The 18,395-nt window shown below is 48.4% G+C and overlaps 1 protein-coding gene across 3 annotated transcripts in view; it reads right to left on the bottom strand.

Annotated features, from left to right (window-relative positions):
* Positions 1-18,395, bottom strand: part of CABLES1 (Cdk5 and Abl enzyme substrate 1) — a 126,841-nt gene that overhangs the window by 63,339 nt on the left and 45,107 nt on the right. For 2 of the 3 annotated variants that reach the window (XM_039463716.2, XM_010335507.3), the window contains exon 2: positions 5,980-6,051. In XM_039463716.2, coding sequence (XP_039319650.2) covers positions 5,980-6,051 — 72 coding nt within the window. Of the gene's footprint in view, positions 1-5,979; positions 6,052-6,184; positions 7,615-18,395 lie in introns of those variants that run through there. The other variant, XM_010335510.3, reaches the window with a different exon arrangement.

Raw genomic sequence — 18,395 nt, forward strand, 5'->3', positions numbered from 1 at the left:
TAAATTTTAAATAAACATCTGTTGAACTAAAATGGCTTGGATTCAAGTTTTTTTTTTTTTTTAATTTTTATTTTGCTGGAGTATTCAGCATTTGCCTGTACTATAGGACTGGCAGAACAGACCACAGGCCGAGGAGATTTTATTTGTGTTTTGTTTTCATCTGGCAAATTCTAAGTTACAAAACCACAATCACAATGACAGAAAAGCAAAATGTTCAACAAACAAGAGTGTAAATGTTTATTCTAGACAAAAGGGGCTGTGACTTTTCAATTTTGGTTTTCGCTACCAAAAACCTTTCTGACCTGGGTCACAAGAGTCAGCTCCTGCCACGGGACGTGGGTGCCTGTGACCTGATTCTTGACTCTAAAGATAGATTCTGGGCCAGGCGTGGTTGCTCACACCTGTAATTGCGGCACTTTGGGAGGCCGAGGTGGACACATCAACTGAAGTCAGGAGTTCGAGACCAGCCTGGCCAACATGGTAAAATCCCGTCTCTACTAAAAATACAAAAATTAGCCTGGCATGGTGGCAGGTGCTTGTAATCTCAGCTTATCGGGAGGCTGAGACAGGAGAATCGCTTGAACTTGGGAGGCAGAGGTTGCAGTGAGCCGAGATTGCAGCACAGCACTCCAGCCTGGGTGACAGAGTAAGACTCTGTTTCAAAAAAAATAAAAAAAATAAAACAAGGAGGTTCTTTTAAAGGTTTGTAGAGCACTGCTTGAGGACATTTAGTAGATGCCTCCTGTGGCCTTCAGGAAGGGTAAAGTGGGGATGGCACTGACACTCCCCGTCCCAACTCCAGGCCTCCAAACCCAGATTTTTTTTTTTTTTTTTTTTTTTTTTGAGACGGAGTTTCGCTCTTGTTACCCAGGCTGGAGTGCAATGGCGCGATCTCGGCTCACCGCAACCTCCGCCTCCTGGGTTCAGGCAATTCTCCTGCCTCAGCCTCCTGAGTAGCTGGGATGACAGGCACGCGCCACCATGCCCAGCTAATTTTTTTGTATTTTTAGTAGAGACGGGGTTTCACCATGTTGACGAGGATGGTCTCGATCTCCTGACCTTGTGATCCACCCACCTCGGCCTCCCAAAGTGCTAGGATTACAGGCTTGAGCCACCGCGCCCAGCCCTTTTTTTTTTTTTTTTTTTAAATAAAGACAAGGCATTGCTCTGTTGCCCAAACTGGAATGCAGTGGTGCCTCCAGAGCTCACTGCAGCCTCAAACTCCTGGGCTCAAGCAATCCTCCCAACTCAGCCTCCCAAAGTGCTGGGATTATAGGCATGAGCCACTGTGCCTGGCCCACTAAACCCAGATTTAATTGGCTCAAGGTTCAAGGAGATAGAGCCTCACTCTGACTTTTGCTCTCTGGGAGCAGATCCAGAACCCCAAGCGGCCTCATTTCTTCTTCCAGAATGACTGTTTGAATCTGAGGGCCGCTCAAAAGTTCCCACCTGTCACACACACACAAAGAAGGTTCTTGAAACATGGAGTTACTGTTAAGAGGAGAATCCCTGAAAGCATAAAGTGGTTTCTGGAAGCACCCTCATACCCTTCCCCCGGCTTCCTTTCCCAGGAGCAGAGCTTCCTGGGCTAGCCAATCTGAGGGCAGCAGGCCAAGAGCTAGACAGCACGCGGGTTCAGGCAGCTCGCAGATCCTGCCACCTCAGCAAACTCTGGCGCCTTCCTCCCACCTCCCAGCTGCAGGAAGCTGGGACTGCTGCCAGCACAGAGGAGGGACGGCCTGAGCTGCTCCCTGCAGAAAGAGGGGCCCCAGATTCCTTGGTCTTCTGCTGGAAGTAGAAATCCACAAAAGGGCCACAGGTGGCTGTCTGCGCCAGCAAAGGAAGAAAGTGGGGCTGTGATCACTTTAACAGCTGTGGCCACCCGCATCCATCCACCCAGACAGACTGGAAGACCAGGGCAGGTGCCGATGCCGGCCACATTTGCTACAAACAAATAGAGGTTTTTCTTGATACCTAGTAGGGATGGCTTAACTCTTTATTTTTCGACGTTAGGTAACCACCAGGCAGGTGCAAAATTCCTCAGTCCAAGTCCTCTTAGTTCTTGGAGCATGCTTAGTTCTTGGAGCTCCAGGTAGATGCAGGAAACCCACTAACAAACCGTTATGCTAGAGAGAAGTTAGACTTTTAACAGGGTAACTTAACAAAGATCTTTTATTTCCACATCAGCACCCAATTCTAACTGCACATACACCTTACTAATTTAGCCCTTCATTCAGCAAGTTGTTTGTTGTCTTGCTTTTTTTTTTTTTTTTTTTTTCTCTTTTAAGCATTCAACCAAATCACCAGGGAACCTAAGAAATGCTTTAAGAGACTTGTGGTGTTGGCAACAATTGTCAAGGAACTGGAATACTGGGTGCTCAGGCTGCAGCAGGTTAGGCAAAGAATGAATTAATTTCAAAGCCGCCTGCAACAACATGTAAACATCCATTTAAAAACATACATTTTAAGTGATGCAAAATTAAATTAGCATAGAATTAAATTAAAAACTAATTTAATGAAAGATTAGCTCTTTCTTGTTAGTACTGCAAAAGGTCTAATTGATGCCTTAGAGCCATTTGTTCTTCTGCTAAGCTTAAAAGCAAGCTGGGCTAATAGCCTTCCACCCCGACAGTTCCCCAAATACTTCAGCATCATTATTGGTGTTATCACTTCACAGACCAGAGAAGGCTTCACCGATCAGCCAATTGGCCTTCCCATTTTATAGATGGGAAAACTGAGGCCCCAGAGACACTAAGTGAATTTCCAATGCTACATATCCACTTAGAGTCAGGTCAAGAACTCATGTTCCCAGACTCCAAAGCTAATGTCCCTTCTTCTACACTATGCTAATATAACTCCCAGGAACAAGTGAATTTCTAAGTAAAAATGAGAACAGTTACATTTCTTTAAGTTTTTCTTGTTTTTGTTTTTGAGACGGGAGTCTGACTCTGTCACCCAAGCTGGAATGCAGCGGCACAATCTCGGCTCACTGCAACTTCTGCCTCCCAAATTCAAGCAATTCCCCTGCATCAGCCTCCTGAGTAGCTGTAGCTGAGATTACAGGCATGTGCCACCATGCCCAGCTAATTTTTGTATTTTTAGTAGAGACAGGGTTTCACCATGTTGGTAAGGCTGGTCTCGAACTCCTGACCTCGTGATCTGCCCTCCTCAGCCTCCCAAAGTGCTGGGATTACAGGCGTGAGCCACTGTGCCGGGTCCAAGTTCTCTCTCTTTTTTTTTTTTTTAAAGTTTTCTTTTTTAAGAAACTTCAGGCTAGAGTTCAGTGTTGAGCATAGCTCACTTAAGTCTCGAACTCCTGAGATCAAGCGATCCTCTCGCCTCAGCCTCCTGAGTAGCTGGAACTACAGGTGTACATCCATGTGCCTGGTTAATTTCTTTTGTGAAGATGGGATCTCACTACATTGCCCAGGATGCTCTCAAACTCCTAACCTCAAGCGACCCCTCTGTCTCGACCTCTCAGAGTGCTGGGATTACAGGTGTGAGCCACTGTGTCCAGCCAATATAAGGACCTTATTTGTGTATTTATGTGCTGACTGATTGTAGAAATGGGTGTCTCGCTACCTTGCCCAGGCTGTTCTTTAACTCCTGGACTAAGTGATTCTCCTACCTCCATCTTCCCAAGTGCTAGGATTATAGATGTGAGCCACTGCACCCAGCTGAGGAAGTTTTTTAAATTAAAAAAAGGAGCCGGGAGCAGTGCCAGTAATCTCAGCACTTTGGGAGGCTGAGGCAGGTGGATGACGAGGTCAGGAATTTGAGACCAGCCTGACCAACATGATGAAACCCTGTCTTTACTAAATACGAAATTAGCTGGGTGTAGTGGTGTGTGCCTGTAATCCCATCTACTCAGGAGGCTGAGGCAGGAGAATCGCTTGAACTTGGTAGGCGGAAGTTGCAGTGAGCCAAGATCGTGTCACTGCACTCTAGCCTGGGTGACAGAGTAAGATTCCGTCTAAAAACAAAACAAAACAAAAAAAGGTCCCTTCGTGGAATAAACACTGACCTTGCTTTCTAAAACTCTCTTGATTTCTGACTTATTCTTAAAATTTTACAGTAACAAGATTTGAGGTTCAGTGCAGCATTCTGTGAGAGCTGGTGGAAGTCACAGTTGGGGCCGGGATTTCACACCTATCATCACAGTGGGATTTCACACCTGTAATCCCAGCACTTTGAGAGGTCGAGACAGAGGGGTCACTTGAGGTTAGGAAGACACAGTAAAAGGCCGACAAACACTTTTACCGCACTCATTTGTGCTGCCACAAGGCTGAGGACCAGTCTGGGTGGATTCCGACAAGGGCACAGGGTGACAGCGCACCAACTAGGAACACAGAGCCCGCTCAGGTCCTCCTCTGCCTCTCCTCCCCACCTCGAGACTCAAGGACAGCGCATCCCGAAGCTCGACAGCCCTGCCTGGCAATTCCTGAAGAGGGAAGAGCGCTTCGTAGCCTATACCCTGAGTCTCCTGGTTTCCTTCGGCTCACGGTGACCACGCTATTCCAAGGACATGGCTTCTGGCAGCCTCTTGAAATTCCAGGGGATTCTCAACATTATTCGTGGATTTTCCCGTTTGTGGCAGGAGTGAGAGAGAACCTTGATCAGATGACGACGTTACTCACTCTGACACCAAAGCCACTCAATGCACCTGCAAACACCTCTCCTCCACGCTCGCTGTGGACCAAGGCCAGCTCCCTCACTTGACTTGCAATGTAGCTTTCTGTCTGACTCCTGCAGGCAAATGGGCTTCTCCCCACTTCACTGATCCTCACAGAGTAACACTTGTGCTCGGGCCACGTTTGCCATACAGCCGCATACCACACATCCTAACAGGCTCCTGGAGGTTACCCACACTTTGAAAAAGACTCCAAAAGTGGAGATCGGACTGTTTGGACCTGACTTTCTCTTTAAGAGGATGTCAGTGACAAGATTCACAGTTGCCGGACACCTCCTATCTGACCGCAGGCTGTCTGTGCTCACTCTATCCTCCACTCTTCGTGGACGCCAAGCCCGTGGACATGATTTCTGGCCTGGGAGTGAAGCTCCAGGTAGGGAAGGAGCCAGCTCCAGGGTGAGGATCTCCCCCACAGCAGTACCCTGCCAGGCTCAGAGGGAGGAGCAAGGCACTCCCAAGTCCTGGCCTGGCCAAGGCTCGAAGGGTGCAGATGTGGGTTCAAGGAGGAGCTGATGCAAGTCCACAGGAGCTCACATGCTCCCAAGGCCCTCCCTGCTGCCACCTGCCCTGTGGTCCCTGGGAAGCCCCTGCGCCCCGTCTTCCTGGCTCAATCCCACATGCTGCCCCACACAACTTAAGGCTGCAGTGAGGATGGAAGCGGGTGCAGTACCTGAGTGCACTCTCCTCCACGAGGGCCTGGCTAGGTTAGCGGAGGGGAACCTGCCAGTCACTAGCACGGCACAGCACAGCTCAGCAATGGCTGTCACCCAAAAAAAAAGCTTGCAAGCACTTTTCTAATCCTGAGGAGAAAGAAACAGAAACTTTCAGACCCCAGAGAGCACTCACAACTATCCTAATTGGGCTTCCCAACAACTAGCCAGGGAGCGACATTGTGGTCACCTCCTGAGGAATTCTGGTTGCCCCTCCTGCTGAGAATGAAGTCCAGGACTGTACCTACCGTGTGACTGCACCTGGGGGACATGCCGGGACAAAGCCGGGCTCTTCTTCCATTAAGCAGCAATTTACAAAATGAAGAGGAGTCATGGAAAGAAAAACACCCAAATCTCCATGCAAACTGGGCTATTCCAATTTGTAATTGGATTTAATGTTGTCTTGGTCTAATGGTCCTCAGAGGTGGGTTGGACACTAGGAGATGTCCCATGGTCCCTGGGATTCAGATGGTTATTTTAAAATTTAATTCTATAGATCAAGAACTGAAAAAAACAAAATCAGTCTCTGGATATCCCTGTGTACTGTTTACATATACACAAATGAAACAGAAAACTTACCTCCGGAGAGGGGCGTTCTCCTCAATATCTTCCAGGGTTTCTAAGGAAGATCTCTGAGAGATGAGGCGCCGTCTGCAGAGAGAAGGAAAAAATCTGGGAGTTAAAACTGCGTTGCAGAACTCATCAGACATTTCTGTAAATCTAAAACTGCCATTTAAAAAAAGATCAGATAAAAGTTGTCTCTAAGAGGCTGCCACGTTCTCACCCTGCATGCCAGGCCCATCTTGCTGGCTGAATTCTGAGCATTCTCCCTGGTTAGAGGGCCTCTTTGTGGTGATTAAGGAAGTGACTGATCCTTTTGATGCTGCCATTTCCCCCAAGGACACACACACACAGAGAGACAAGGGGCCTCTTGTAATAATATAGAATAACTCTGGCGCTATGTGCAGCTTTTCTAAAGCATTAGCTAATACTGTTAAGTATCCCGATTTGAACCTGGTAACTGATAAATATTAAATCTAAAACCCTATTAAAAACAACTTCAAAATCATTAGGATGCAATAAAAAGGTTATGCTCCTTGGATGGCCATGATTTTAAAAGCAGCGAGAAACAAGAAAGAAATTATTCCTTTGAGAGAATTTCTCATACGGGTAGAGAGAATAAATATGTGGCATGACTATGCAAAACATTAACTCTTCCGGGCTGCTAAGGAATTGCAAACCACCTGCTACAACCTCCTGAATCTACCAGGTTCTTTCGTCAGGCTGAAATAAAAACAGGTCCTAGTTAACTGAGAATATCAGGTACAAGGAGCAGGGTAGGTTGGTGGTAACTTTAAATAAATCAACTTGAACAAAGATGATCATTTGATAGTAAATGATTTGGTGGAGAGGGGATGGATAGGAAAAGTTTGACTGGGTTGTTCCTTAAAACAGAACTAAAAATATGAAGATAAGTCCATTTTTTATTACATTTGGCAAAATATAACCTAAGAACATGCAGTCATAACCATGTTCTAATTTGCCCCAACGAACAAAGAGTGATGCTTTTAATTCTGTGTGTACTTTTTCTGACCAACTGCTCTGATACCTTTGGCTTGTTTTTGCTTTTATAAGACAATCAGAAAGGTCATTTTTGTAGCAAACTATTCAACAGCTTCATCAATTTTCCACCTTTCTTAATTTTTTGATACTCAAACCCTTTAAAGGAAAAATCCTCACCATACAGCCTCCTTGTCGCTTCTCCAGCTGTAAAACAGAACACTCACAGCTCCTCACTCGTGTGAACCAAGCACACATCTCCCTCTGTCTTCATGACATACCGGACTTTCTACAGGAGCTGCGGTTTCACTCTGCAATTAACTAACAGTGAATTTCCATTTCTATAATATTGCCAGATTCCCAGGTGTCAGCCAGAGCTGTGGAGGAGACATGGGTCTTACCAAGAGTGGTGCAGAGTAAGGAGCTGAGTTTACAGGCAGCCAATTTGTGAGTAGACAGGACTTTCCGTGCAACACTGAAACTCAGGGGACGGAGCTCACCTACACCCCTGTGACAGCACCTGCAGCTGGAGCTCTGAAGTGTCTGTGCCATGGGTTGAGGCACAGCCTCTGAAATCCCAGTTAATCCTAGGAAAGCAGCAGGTGAGCAGTGGGCCCAGCCTCTCCCCAGGTGCTGAGTCCCAGGTTGGACTGGGGCACTCACACCTGCCCACTGCAGATCTCAGCAGCAGAAACCCCATGCTACCCATTCAAAGGGTGACGTAATTCTACACAGGAGAATGCCTAGGGGCTAGGGTCAGCCACTCAAATTGCAATCTTGGGTTCCAAAGGTTTTGGGGCCTGAGAAAGCTCCTTAATCTGGAGCTCACGCCTGTAATCCCAGCACTTTGGGAGGCAGAGGCTGGCAGACCACCTGAGGTAAGGAGTTTGAGATCAGCTGAGCCAACATGGTGAACCCCATCTCTACTGAAAATACAAAATTAGCCAGGTGTGGTGGTGCATGCCTATAATCCTAGCTACTCGGAAGGCTGAGGCAGGAGAATTGTTTGAACCCAGGAGGCATAGGTTGCGGTGAGCTAAGATCAAGCCATTGCATTCCAGCTTGGGCAACAAGAGCAAAACTCCATCTCAAAAAAAAAAAAAAAAAAAAAGCTCCTTAATCCTTGAGCCTCAGTTTCTTCATCTATGAAATGGGAAAACAGCAATTAACTAAGAAAGGGGTAAATGTAAAGTCCCAGAACAGCAGCTACTGGCTTTTGATTGACACTCCACTTTCCTTCCCTGGGTGGGGCTGCACCCTCACCTGCACCCCAGCTCAGCTAACCAGGAGCAGGCTGAGTATCTCAGCTCTGGCCCCAGCTCAAGGCCCAGCCAGTGGCAGGGTCATTCCAAAATGCCTTGCACCTGAGCCCACCTGAGACAAGTACTTGTTCCTTCCACACCTATATCCACTTCTAAACGCAACTAACTCTGCACATGTACACAATGGGGTGCACCAAGAAGCACAAGTCATACTTAACTGATGTGTTGCCCACCTATAAAATTAGTGCCCTCCCCCGCAACCACCGGGCATAGTAACTCACGCCTGTAATCCCAGCACTTTGGGAGGCCGGGGCGGGTGGATCACGAGGTCAGGAGTTTGAAATCATCCCGCCCAACATGGTGAAACCCCGTCTCTACTAAAAATACAAAATCAGCCGTGTGTGGTAGCACAGGCCTGTAATCCCAGTTACTTGGGAGGCTGAGGCGGGAGAATTGCTTGAACCCGGAAGGCGGAGTTGCAGTGAGCTGAGATTGCACCACTGAACTCCAGCCTTGGTGACAGAGTGAGACTCTGTCTCAAAAAATAAAATAAATAAAATTCGTGTCCCCCAGGCCTCCTTGCACTGCTCTCCGGTCTCCCCACAGCCAGAAGTCAGTGATTAAAATATTTACTCTGTTTATCTCCATATGATGTTCTGAGCTTTTAAATCTAAAGTAAAACATTTATTTGAGTATTTACTTAAATTAAGCATGCATATCTAAATTGTCATTAGAGATAACTCCCACAGGCAGAAATAAATGTATAGGCTTCAGATCCTGAGAAACTCTACACACTCTGTCACATTTTGAGCCTTTCTTTGCAGAAAAGCATTTTCAGGTGACCAGTAAATAGGCAATTGATGTTTTGTTCTCTGCACCCAGGCGACTGAGGCGATCTCGAAGGGGAAGGGCTGAAGGCTACGCTTCTTCAGGCCCCAGGGAAGCCCTGGGTGAGCTCTTCAGGCACAGATGCCACTCAGGCTCCGGCAGAGCCCAGAGCCCAGCCAGGCAGGTTCACCTCTTCATGCATCCACCCCCGCCCACTCAACAACGTGACAGCCAACCCTGTTGGGAATACACATCTGAACCAGTCCTGCCTCCTGTCCTCGGAGGCTCAGAGTCATGTGGGGATCCATGAGACGACCGCCAAGGAGCACCATTAACAATCGCAGAAGCCCCTGCATCCTTCGGGGCTGCGGAGAAGCACAGACTCCTCCAACATCCAGATCAGGGCGTTTTGCCCTAGAAAATCAGGCCCATCCACAAAAGCACACGATTCAAAAAGCCCTAGCCAGCTCTTCCTGCACCAGAAATAAGATAACCAAATGAGAATATACCTTTCTTTACAGTTATAATGGTTTTTTAAAAAGCCAGCACACATCTGATAATTCCCTTCAGGTGCTGAACAGGTGTGAATTCACACACATATTACAGATTAAATATCTCTGTCCCCTCAAAATTCACATATTGAAGTCACAACCCCCAGTGTAATGATATGAGGAGGTGGGGTCCATGGGAAGTGATTTGTCATAAGGGTGGGGCCCTCATGAATGGGATTAGTGCCCTTGTAAAGCGGACCCCAGAGAGCTCTCTAGCTCCCTTTCTGCCATGCGAGGACAACAGAAGTTGGTCACCTGTCACTGGAAAAGCCCTCATCTGACCCCAACCAGGCTCACACCCAGTTCATGATCTTATACCCTTTAGACCTGTGAGAAAAGACATTTTTTTTTTGTTTTGTTTTTTTTTTGAGGCAGAGTCTTCCTCTGTCTCCCAGGATAGAGTGCAGTGGCATGATCTTGTTTCACTGCAACCTCTGCCTCCCAGGCTCAAGCAATTCTTGTGTCTCAGCCTCCCAAGTGGCTGGGACTACAGGTGTGTGCCACCATGCTTGGCTAATTTTTGTATTTTTAGTAGAGATAGGGTTTAGCCTTGTTGGCCAAGCTGGTCTCAAATTTCTGGTCTCAAGTGATCCACCTGCCTTGGACTCCCAAAATGCTGGGATTATAGGCGTGAGCCACCAGGCCCAACAGAGAAATACATTTCTATTGTTTGTAAGCCATCCAATGTTTGGTACTTTGTTATAGCAGTCCAAACTCAGACAGACAGACAGACACACACACACACACGCACACACACACACACACACACGTATACATCTGTAGGTATGCAGCATACACATGGGCACTTCTGATCAGGATTCCTTAAAGGGGAAAAAATCCACAGCCCAAATGCCCACCAGTTCCTTTAACTTCAGCAGATGTACTTCCCTTCTTTGTGAATGTAACCAACCAGTATATTCTGAGACAGAGACGAGAACTTAGAACTATCACCAGTCACTGTAAAGAAACCATCCTACGGTACCACCAAACAGCAAAGGATGCCTGCCCTTCCAGCCTCAGATGAGGACCTGTTCCCTGCCTCGAGGGTTGCCCGTGAACTGGTAGTGTCACTTGGTGCAGTCATCTCTGCCCACGCCACCTTACCGGATCCTCCCAGGCATGTAGTAGTGCCTTCTCCCTCACCTGCTATCCCCAGAAAGCCTGCAATAAACAAAGCGACAGGGCAGGTGGCCAATCTCAACCAGCCACTTTTCACTCTGCAATTTCCCTCACAAACTAAGTCCATTACTACGCAAACTCATCATTATACAGTTAACAAGCAGAGGTCTCTGCATAATTTAATGACTGACAAAGAATACTTAGCCTTGGACAAAAATAGCAGGCTACCTTACTGACCAAGCAGACATGCAGTAAGATATTGGCAGGACTCAAAGCAAAAGTCTTATGCACTGACATCATCAGATGGAAGTGCCTATGTCTAGCCTCCAGACTGAATGTACACTCAGGGCTCCCAGACTTGTCTGACAGTTACAACTTAGATCCTTCCACACTGGCCACACTTTGGAGGCCATTGTAGTTCATGCTTAATGCTCATGCATAACACAGTGTCCCAAAAGCACCCATGCCTGTTTTACAATATTCTTGGAATGCTAAGCAAGGAAATCATCATCCACGACATCGCGACTGCACATCTGAACATTTAATCCACTCATCATGGAGGGATAACAGTTTGTCTGTGGGTGCAATTAATCCACTCATTATGAAAGGATAACGGTTTGTCTGTGGGTGCAAATTACTGTATACTCCTAGGACGCAGGGCCGGTCACAGGGGTACTGTTAGAATAAGCCCACTTCCACTGAAAGCTTAAAGAAAGGTCGCTGAGGGAAGAGAGGAGGAAAAAGCACACAAAAGAACCCGTGGCTGGAGTGACAAAGGACCAGGAGAGGCAGGCCCAAGGGCCACCATTTCTAAAGTGCGTTTTATGCATGAAAAGGTCATTGGACCTATTTCCAGGCCAGGAACAGAGGCCAACCATCCAAACTGATGAGGGGATGTGGGGCCAGAGGCCTGACCATCCTGAAGGCCCTCCTCACTAATTTTCTGTTGTCGTCCTGGTCTGCAGCAACTCTGCGGACCCCGGAGAGTGAGGGGTACAGTAGGGCTGTGTGTGGCCCAGGTACCTTCCTCAGCTGTTGGAGGAGGGCTCCTCTCTCCTCAGCCCGGTAAGCAGAATGCCCTAAAGAAAGTGCTGGAGACAGGTGAGGGCCTTGCTGCTGTCTCTGCTGACCAGTTAGGCTGCAGCAGGGTCATCTTGGGTCTGGTGGGCAAGCTGGTCAAGGCCAATCTCCCACGCAGTCACCTGGCGCAGCAGCTCAGCCCGGAGGACAATGTGAGGCAGTGGGCATTCAGGGGAAAGCTCTGGCCCAAGAGTTAGGACCAGCCCACCACATGGAAGGCAACCCTTGGTGTCAGTCGGCTTCCAGCATGAAACAAGAAAGTAGGGTAGATCAATTTCTCAACACCGTCCACACATCAGAATCCTCAGGGAAGAACAAAATCACCGAAGCCTGAGCCCACCTTGAGATTCTGATTTCCTGGTCTGGGTGTGGCTGGATAAAGGGGGTTTTAGACATTCCAGGGGATTCCAGTGAGTAGGACAGTTGCGTCCCCTTTCAAACAGCTCCAGCATTCTGCGCTAGGCCAAAGGTGGGTGGGAACCTTCTCCTAACACTCCACTTATTTACCTTACTTTCCTGCATCAGCAAACTCGGGATGGAAATGTTCATAACTAACCCCCAAATAAGTAGTGGTCTCCTTTATCCTTGAATGAGGACCTTTTAAGGGCTTCAACAAGCAAAAGGAAAGAGAGAGCTAGTCAGCCTGGAGCACTGAGGCCCGCAAGAGACCAAAAGGCTTTCAAGTATAAACAGGTGGATGATATGTATAATACGTGCATGTTACATGGGTGTGAAGAAACAGCTCTGTGTTCTCTGGGAGCAAAACCTGAGCTCTGAGAGCAGAAAATGACCTGGGCAAACACCTGGGCCAACCAGGTCTCTGCTCACAAAAAAGGCAGTTTCCTTAATGGCTCTAGCATTCCCCATGGGTGAACTGCAAGCTGGGTCACTGGATGGCACAGCTGTCTCTTCACAGGTGTGGACGAGGTGAGAGTGTTCTGGATACCTCAATTACACAGGTGATGGAGGAGCTGAGGTCATGATTATGTCACATCTGTCCAGACAGTTATTATGAAAAAAAAAAACAAAAAAACAAAAACCCCAAGCATAAAAATAACTTATTCACATAGTCACAAGACACCCAAAAGCTTGTCATTATTTGCTGCGGTACTTACATCTTTCTCCCACTGACCAACCTCCCTCTCCCAAACAAAATGGAGGTACCCTAGAAGTGAGCTGCTTGGGCGGGGCTCTGCTGTGTCCCTAGGAAGGGCCTATGCTTGGCCAAGAGCAGGTACTCAATCATGGCTGGCTGAATACAGGAACAAACTCCCCTCACCAGGCAGGTGGGTATTCCTGGACTTTTCCCAGACAGCACCTGACCTTCCATTCAGTGCTTTTCTATACTAAATTATTAGTGGGCCTTTTTTTTTTTTTTTTTTTTAATGGAACTTCGCTCTTGTTGCCCAGGCTGGAGTGCAATGGCGTGGTCTCAGCTCACTGCAACCTCCGCGTCCTGCGTTCAAGCAATTCTCCTGCCTCAGTCTCCCAAGTAGCTGGGACTACAGGAGCATACCACCACGCTCAGCTAAATTTTTTTGTATCTTTAGCAGAGATGGGGTTTCACCATGTTGGCCAGGCTGGTCTTGAACTCCTGACCTCAGGTGATCCACCTGCCTCAGCCTCCTAAAGTGTTGAGATTACAGGCATAAGCGACCATGCCTGGCCTAGGGCCTTTCTCTTCAATACATGCACTCCCAGTCTGGTCAACAGAGTCCAGAAATTCTCCTCAGCTCCCCAATTCCCTTATGGGGAAGAAGTCAGGGCTGGACAGCAAGACATTCCACTTCAACCTTACAGACTCTGGGAACCTACATGTTCTAGGCTCCTTTACCACTTAGTCACCAAGCCTCAAGGGGCCCAATCAGGACCCAGCAGGAAAGGCTTGGGGCACTTTAGCCTAGAAAGCAGGGCTGGGCTTTGAGGCAGCTAGAAACTCCCTTTGCAAAATGTTATAGGATCTCCGACTTTCTGGGCGGAAGCCTCCATCCCCTGCTCCTTGTACTCCCCTATCCCCCCAGCATAGACATAATCTTTTGCTCTGGAAATGGTGTTCAGTTCATGCAGAAAAGGGGGTCCTAAAAAGTAGGGTACAAATCTGTAACTGAGTGTTTATGGAAGCCTACTACTTAAAGGAGCCCTAAAGTGAAGAATTACGCATAAACCCAAGAACTAAAATCACCTGGGCTTGGTAGCGTGCACCTGTAGTCCAAGCTACTCGGGAGGCTGAGGCACGCTTGAACCCAGGAGATCGAGGTTGCAATGAGCTATGATCGCATTACTGTACTCTAGTCTGGGTGACAGAGTGAGACCTTGTCTCTAAAAATAAATAAGTAAACAAATAAACCCAAGAATTGTACTATAATCTGTATATCATTTAGGAAATGCCGGTTTTCAGGTACTAGGCTCTCTCAAAGGAAAATGCCCCTCCATCACCCTGCTGTTACTGCCTTCATTTCCCTAGCAGCATCTTAAGCTGTTGACTGCCACAGCGCCATCAGACTGCTCCTCACATTCATCAAATAAGTGATGATAACATTGTTCGTGAGCTGGCAAACTTTAATGCCCAGATTCCAGATGCTCCTTTAGCAGAAGTCCAATCAGGCTGTGCTCACTTAGAGAACAAACTGTTTCACCCTAGGACACATGTGTTCACAGACGAAGAAAAAAACCTTCAGCTGCTACCTCTTAACAGAAGAGACACAGAACCTTAAAGCAAAACGGCCTTAGCTTCAGCCTAAGGATGCATTCATTAGACACATGCTTAGTTTTGTTTTCCAGGGACCTAAAGGTTTGTCCAGCAGCAAAAGTGCTGATGAAAGTAAGCACGGCTCCTACTGCTCACCTGACAGCAGCTGCTTGTTAGACCGTGGAGGAAGTCCAAGAAGAGAGCCACAGAGTCTGACATTACAGTGGCATACTGGCCGGCCCAGGTCACCAGGCGGGGGTGACCTGAGGGGCATCTGGTCTGAACTGGTCAGTCGGATGCCATCCGTACCTCTCAGCACAGGGCACAGAGCTGGCTTGGAAGGAAAACCTCCTCCCCCAGCCTCAACTAACACACTGAAAGCCAGATCCATACCCAGAATACAGACCAAAGAAATTCAAAATCCCTGGGGGGATCACCAGGATCTTTTGGTAAAGGAAGGAAGATAGGATTATCTTTAAGAAAAGGAGGGATGGGGCCAGGCGCGGTGACTCATGCCTATAATCCCAGCACTTTGGGAGGCCGAGGCGGGTGGGTCATGAGGTCAAAAGTTTGAGACCATCCTGGCCAACATGGTGAAATCCCGTCTCTACCAAAAATACAAAAAAATTAGCTGGGCGTGGTGGCATGTGCCTGTGGTCCCAGCTACTCGGGAGGCTGAAGCGGAAGAATCGCTTGAACCCAGGAGGTGGAGGTTGCAGTGAGCCGAGATTACGCCACCGCACTGCAGCCTGGTGACAGAGTGACACTCCGTCTCAAAAAAAGAAAAGAAAAGGACAGATGGTGAGATTTTTAAAAATTAGACAAAATGCTAAGAAACTATCTTTTAACAATTTTTCTTTAGACGGAGTCTCTGTTGCCCAGGCTGGAGTGCTGTGGCACAGTCTCGGCTCACTGCAACCTCCGCCTCCTGGGTTTGAGCAATTCTTCTGCCTCAGCCTCCCAAGTAATGGGACTACAAGCACCCACCACCACAGCCAGCTAATTTTTGTATTTTTAGTAGAGACAGGGTTCCACCATGTTGGCCAGGCTGGTCTTGAACTCCTGGCCTCAAGTGATCTGCCTGTCTTGGCCTCTCAAAGTGCTGGGGATTACTGGCATGAGCCACCGCACCAGCCAAGAAACTGGTTTTGAATCTGGCTATGTTTTAAAGTTTCCAGCTGATGAATAAGGCAAAAATCCAATTAAAATCAATACACCAGAGTTGCCAATCAGCTTGTTCAAATAAGATCTGTTTCTACATTTTCATAGGCGGGTCAAGAAAGTGACTCTCTAAATGTTTACAGAGAATACAAAAGGTGCTTGGCTTGCCCGAGTTCACTTTTGTTTCAAGGGCTCTCATCAGACTTGCCAAATCCTGGAAAACCAAGGTGTGACATTATCTTAAGTGTGCGGGGCTATTGCCAGGATCTAATAGCTGGCCAGAAATTCACCCCCAAAGACCCCCTCCGTCTGCCCTGCCTACCGCTGCGCTGCTAATCTTGAAAAGCACCCTTTCCCTCATGTCAGTCCCCAGCTTGAAGATCTAGGACTGCCCCTGGGAACAAGTTCAAACTTTTGACAAAAGGTCTAGATGGGAGGTCAGAACGCAGCAGCAGACACAGCACACCTGGCCGCCATGAAGGTCCCTGCCCAGCCTCCCTGGACATCCTTAGGGTATCAGGACATCAAGCGGCCAGCTCAGGGCTGCTGGCTCAGTGGCAGTGCTGCATTCTAATTCACACTTGGCCCCATCCCAGAAGGGGGGGCCCTGCCCTGCAGCTGGAGGGGCATACAATGGAATATGCAGAAGGGCGGAACCAGGAAAAGCAGGTACCGGATATTGGTTGAAAAAAAAAATGACGATCCAACAGGGTTTTGTGTGGCTGATGAGATCAACAGCTTTGATCTTGCTACAGAACACACTGGATACCCATGGAGGGGAGCAGGTGGGAAAGACAAGCGGAGGCCCAGCCAGGACAGGATGAAGGTGGGAAGGAGATATCGGAAAGAGAAAACCGCTAGAAATAAAAGGGTCAGCTTCACCCTGGACAGACATGAGCCCTATGCCTCTAATACAAGTCCAAGAAGTTTGGGGCCAACTCACCTATGTTCTAAACGGGTGCCAAAGAATCAAATCCAGGTGTTCTCTGCCAAGGGCTTCCCTGAGCTGGGCAAGGAGGGTGGCTGGGACAGCAGCACCTGGGCCCGTGTTTAAGGACATTGTGAAGTATGTCCACACCTGGAGGCCAAACCAGGTGTGGAATGCACAGGGGAGCGAAGGGGAGCCACGAGAGCCAAGAGTTTACCTGGGAGGGAGAAGAGAGTACCTTTCACAGAGGGAGTGAGCAGGCTGTGACAGGGGGTCTAAGGGCTTCCTACGTGCGCTTTCCCAGAGCCCAGCAGGACAGGAGAGCACAGGGACCCTGGGGAGGCACAGGAAGAATTCCTTCCAGCAAACTCCAGCCCCAGGAAAAGAGCCCAGCAAGAGCCTGGAGACAGACAGGCTCGCAATCAGATGGCCAGCCTTAGCTCCAGGAGGACCCAGACAGAGACCCCAACAGCCAAGTGGACAAGCTGACTACACACAGACAGGCGGGGCTGGGGCTGGCATCACAGCACAATGAACAAGCGTACGTGCATGCGCGCATGTGTGTGTGTGTGTGTGTGTGTACACATGTGCTCAGACATACAGCCTTTCAGTCTCATACCTGAACACAGGAGGTGCAGGACCAGGAACACCTGCAGGGCTTACAGCAGGGAGCAAGGGTGTGACACAGTGGGTTAGAGTGACATCCTTAGACAGAGGCTGAGCAGAACCCATTCCTGAGACTTGGTCTGACTGGGCCTTCTCTTAAACGTGTAGAGCCTGACAATGGTCTGTGCTGGAGCCCTCTCTCTTATTCCCCAGTCAGCGTGACCTTTCTCTGAGGGCTTACTGGTGCTTTGGAAGAATACCTTTGTCTGAAGACTTTTTTTTTTTTTTTTTTGAGATGGAGTCTTGCTCTGTCACCCAGGCTAGAGTGCCGTGGCATGATCTCAGCTCACTGCAACCTCTGCCTACTGGTTTCAAGAGATTCTCCTGCCTCAGCCTCCCGAGTAGCTGGGACTACAGGTGTGCATCACCATGACTAATTTTTTTTTGTTTGTTTGTTTGTATTTTTAGTAAAGGTGGGGTTTTTACCATGCTGGCCAGGCTGGTCTTGAACTCCTGACCTTGTGATCCACACTCCTTGGCCTCCCAAAGTGCTGGGATTACAGGCATGAGCCACTGCACCCGGCCTCTGCTGAAGACTTTCTAAGCCAGAGACGCATTTATATTTCCTTCGAACACAAGATGAGGACCCTCTGTGCCTAGCTCTGCAGGTCTGAAGAAGGTGGGGGTGACCCGAACCCTGCTGGAGGGGCACTCCTCTCCCTCCCTCCACAGTCAGGAGAGAAGCGAGCTAGCTTCACTGGAACCAGCAGGGGTTCACGCGGGCTCCTCACATCCCAGCTGGTGTTTACCGGAACCTTCAGGGGGCTGCCCTCCTAGGGAGGACGCCAGCAAAACGCTCCCCGGAGTCTCTCCCTTGGTGTCCAGCGTGACCTTTCTCTGTTCTGAAGGGCTTCAGCAGGAGTGGATTTTGACAGCTCAGAGCTTGCATGCAATTATCTACAGGAAATTTGGATTGATGGGGCTTTGTGAATCTTTATTTTCTGGGAGATTTTCAGGTTAACCGTGGCCCACACTCAACAGCAGTTTATGGAAACAAAGACTGATGCCTCTTCCTTGTCTGTCCCAATTACCTCAGATTCCTTTCTGGAAGCCTGCTGGAAAAAAGGCCTGCTTCTCCTTGGCTACTCACATTTATTCCCTTCACTGGAAGCTGAATGGGGACTGGGTACAGCTAAATTGGCGGCCTCCGA

Source organism: Saimiri boliviensis, chromosome 13 (assembly GCF_048565385.1).
Source record: "Saimiri boliviensis isolate mSaiBol1 chromosome 13, mSaiBol1.pri, whole genome shotgun sequence".
Classification (NCBI taxonomy): Eukaryota; Metazoa; Chordata; class Mammalia; order Primates; family Cebidae; genus Saimiri; species Saimiri boliviensis.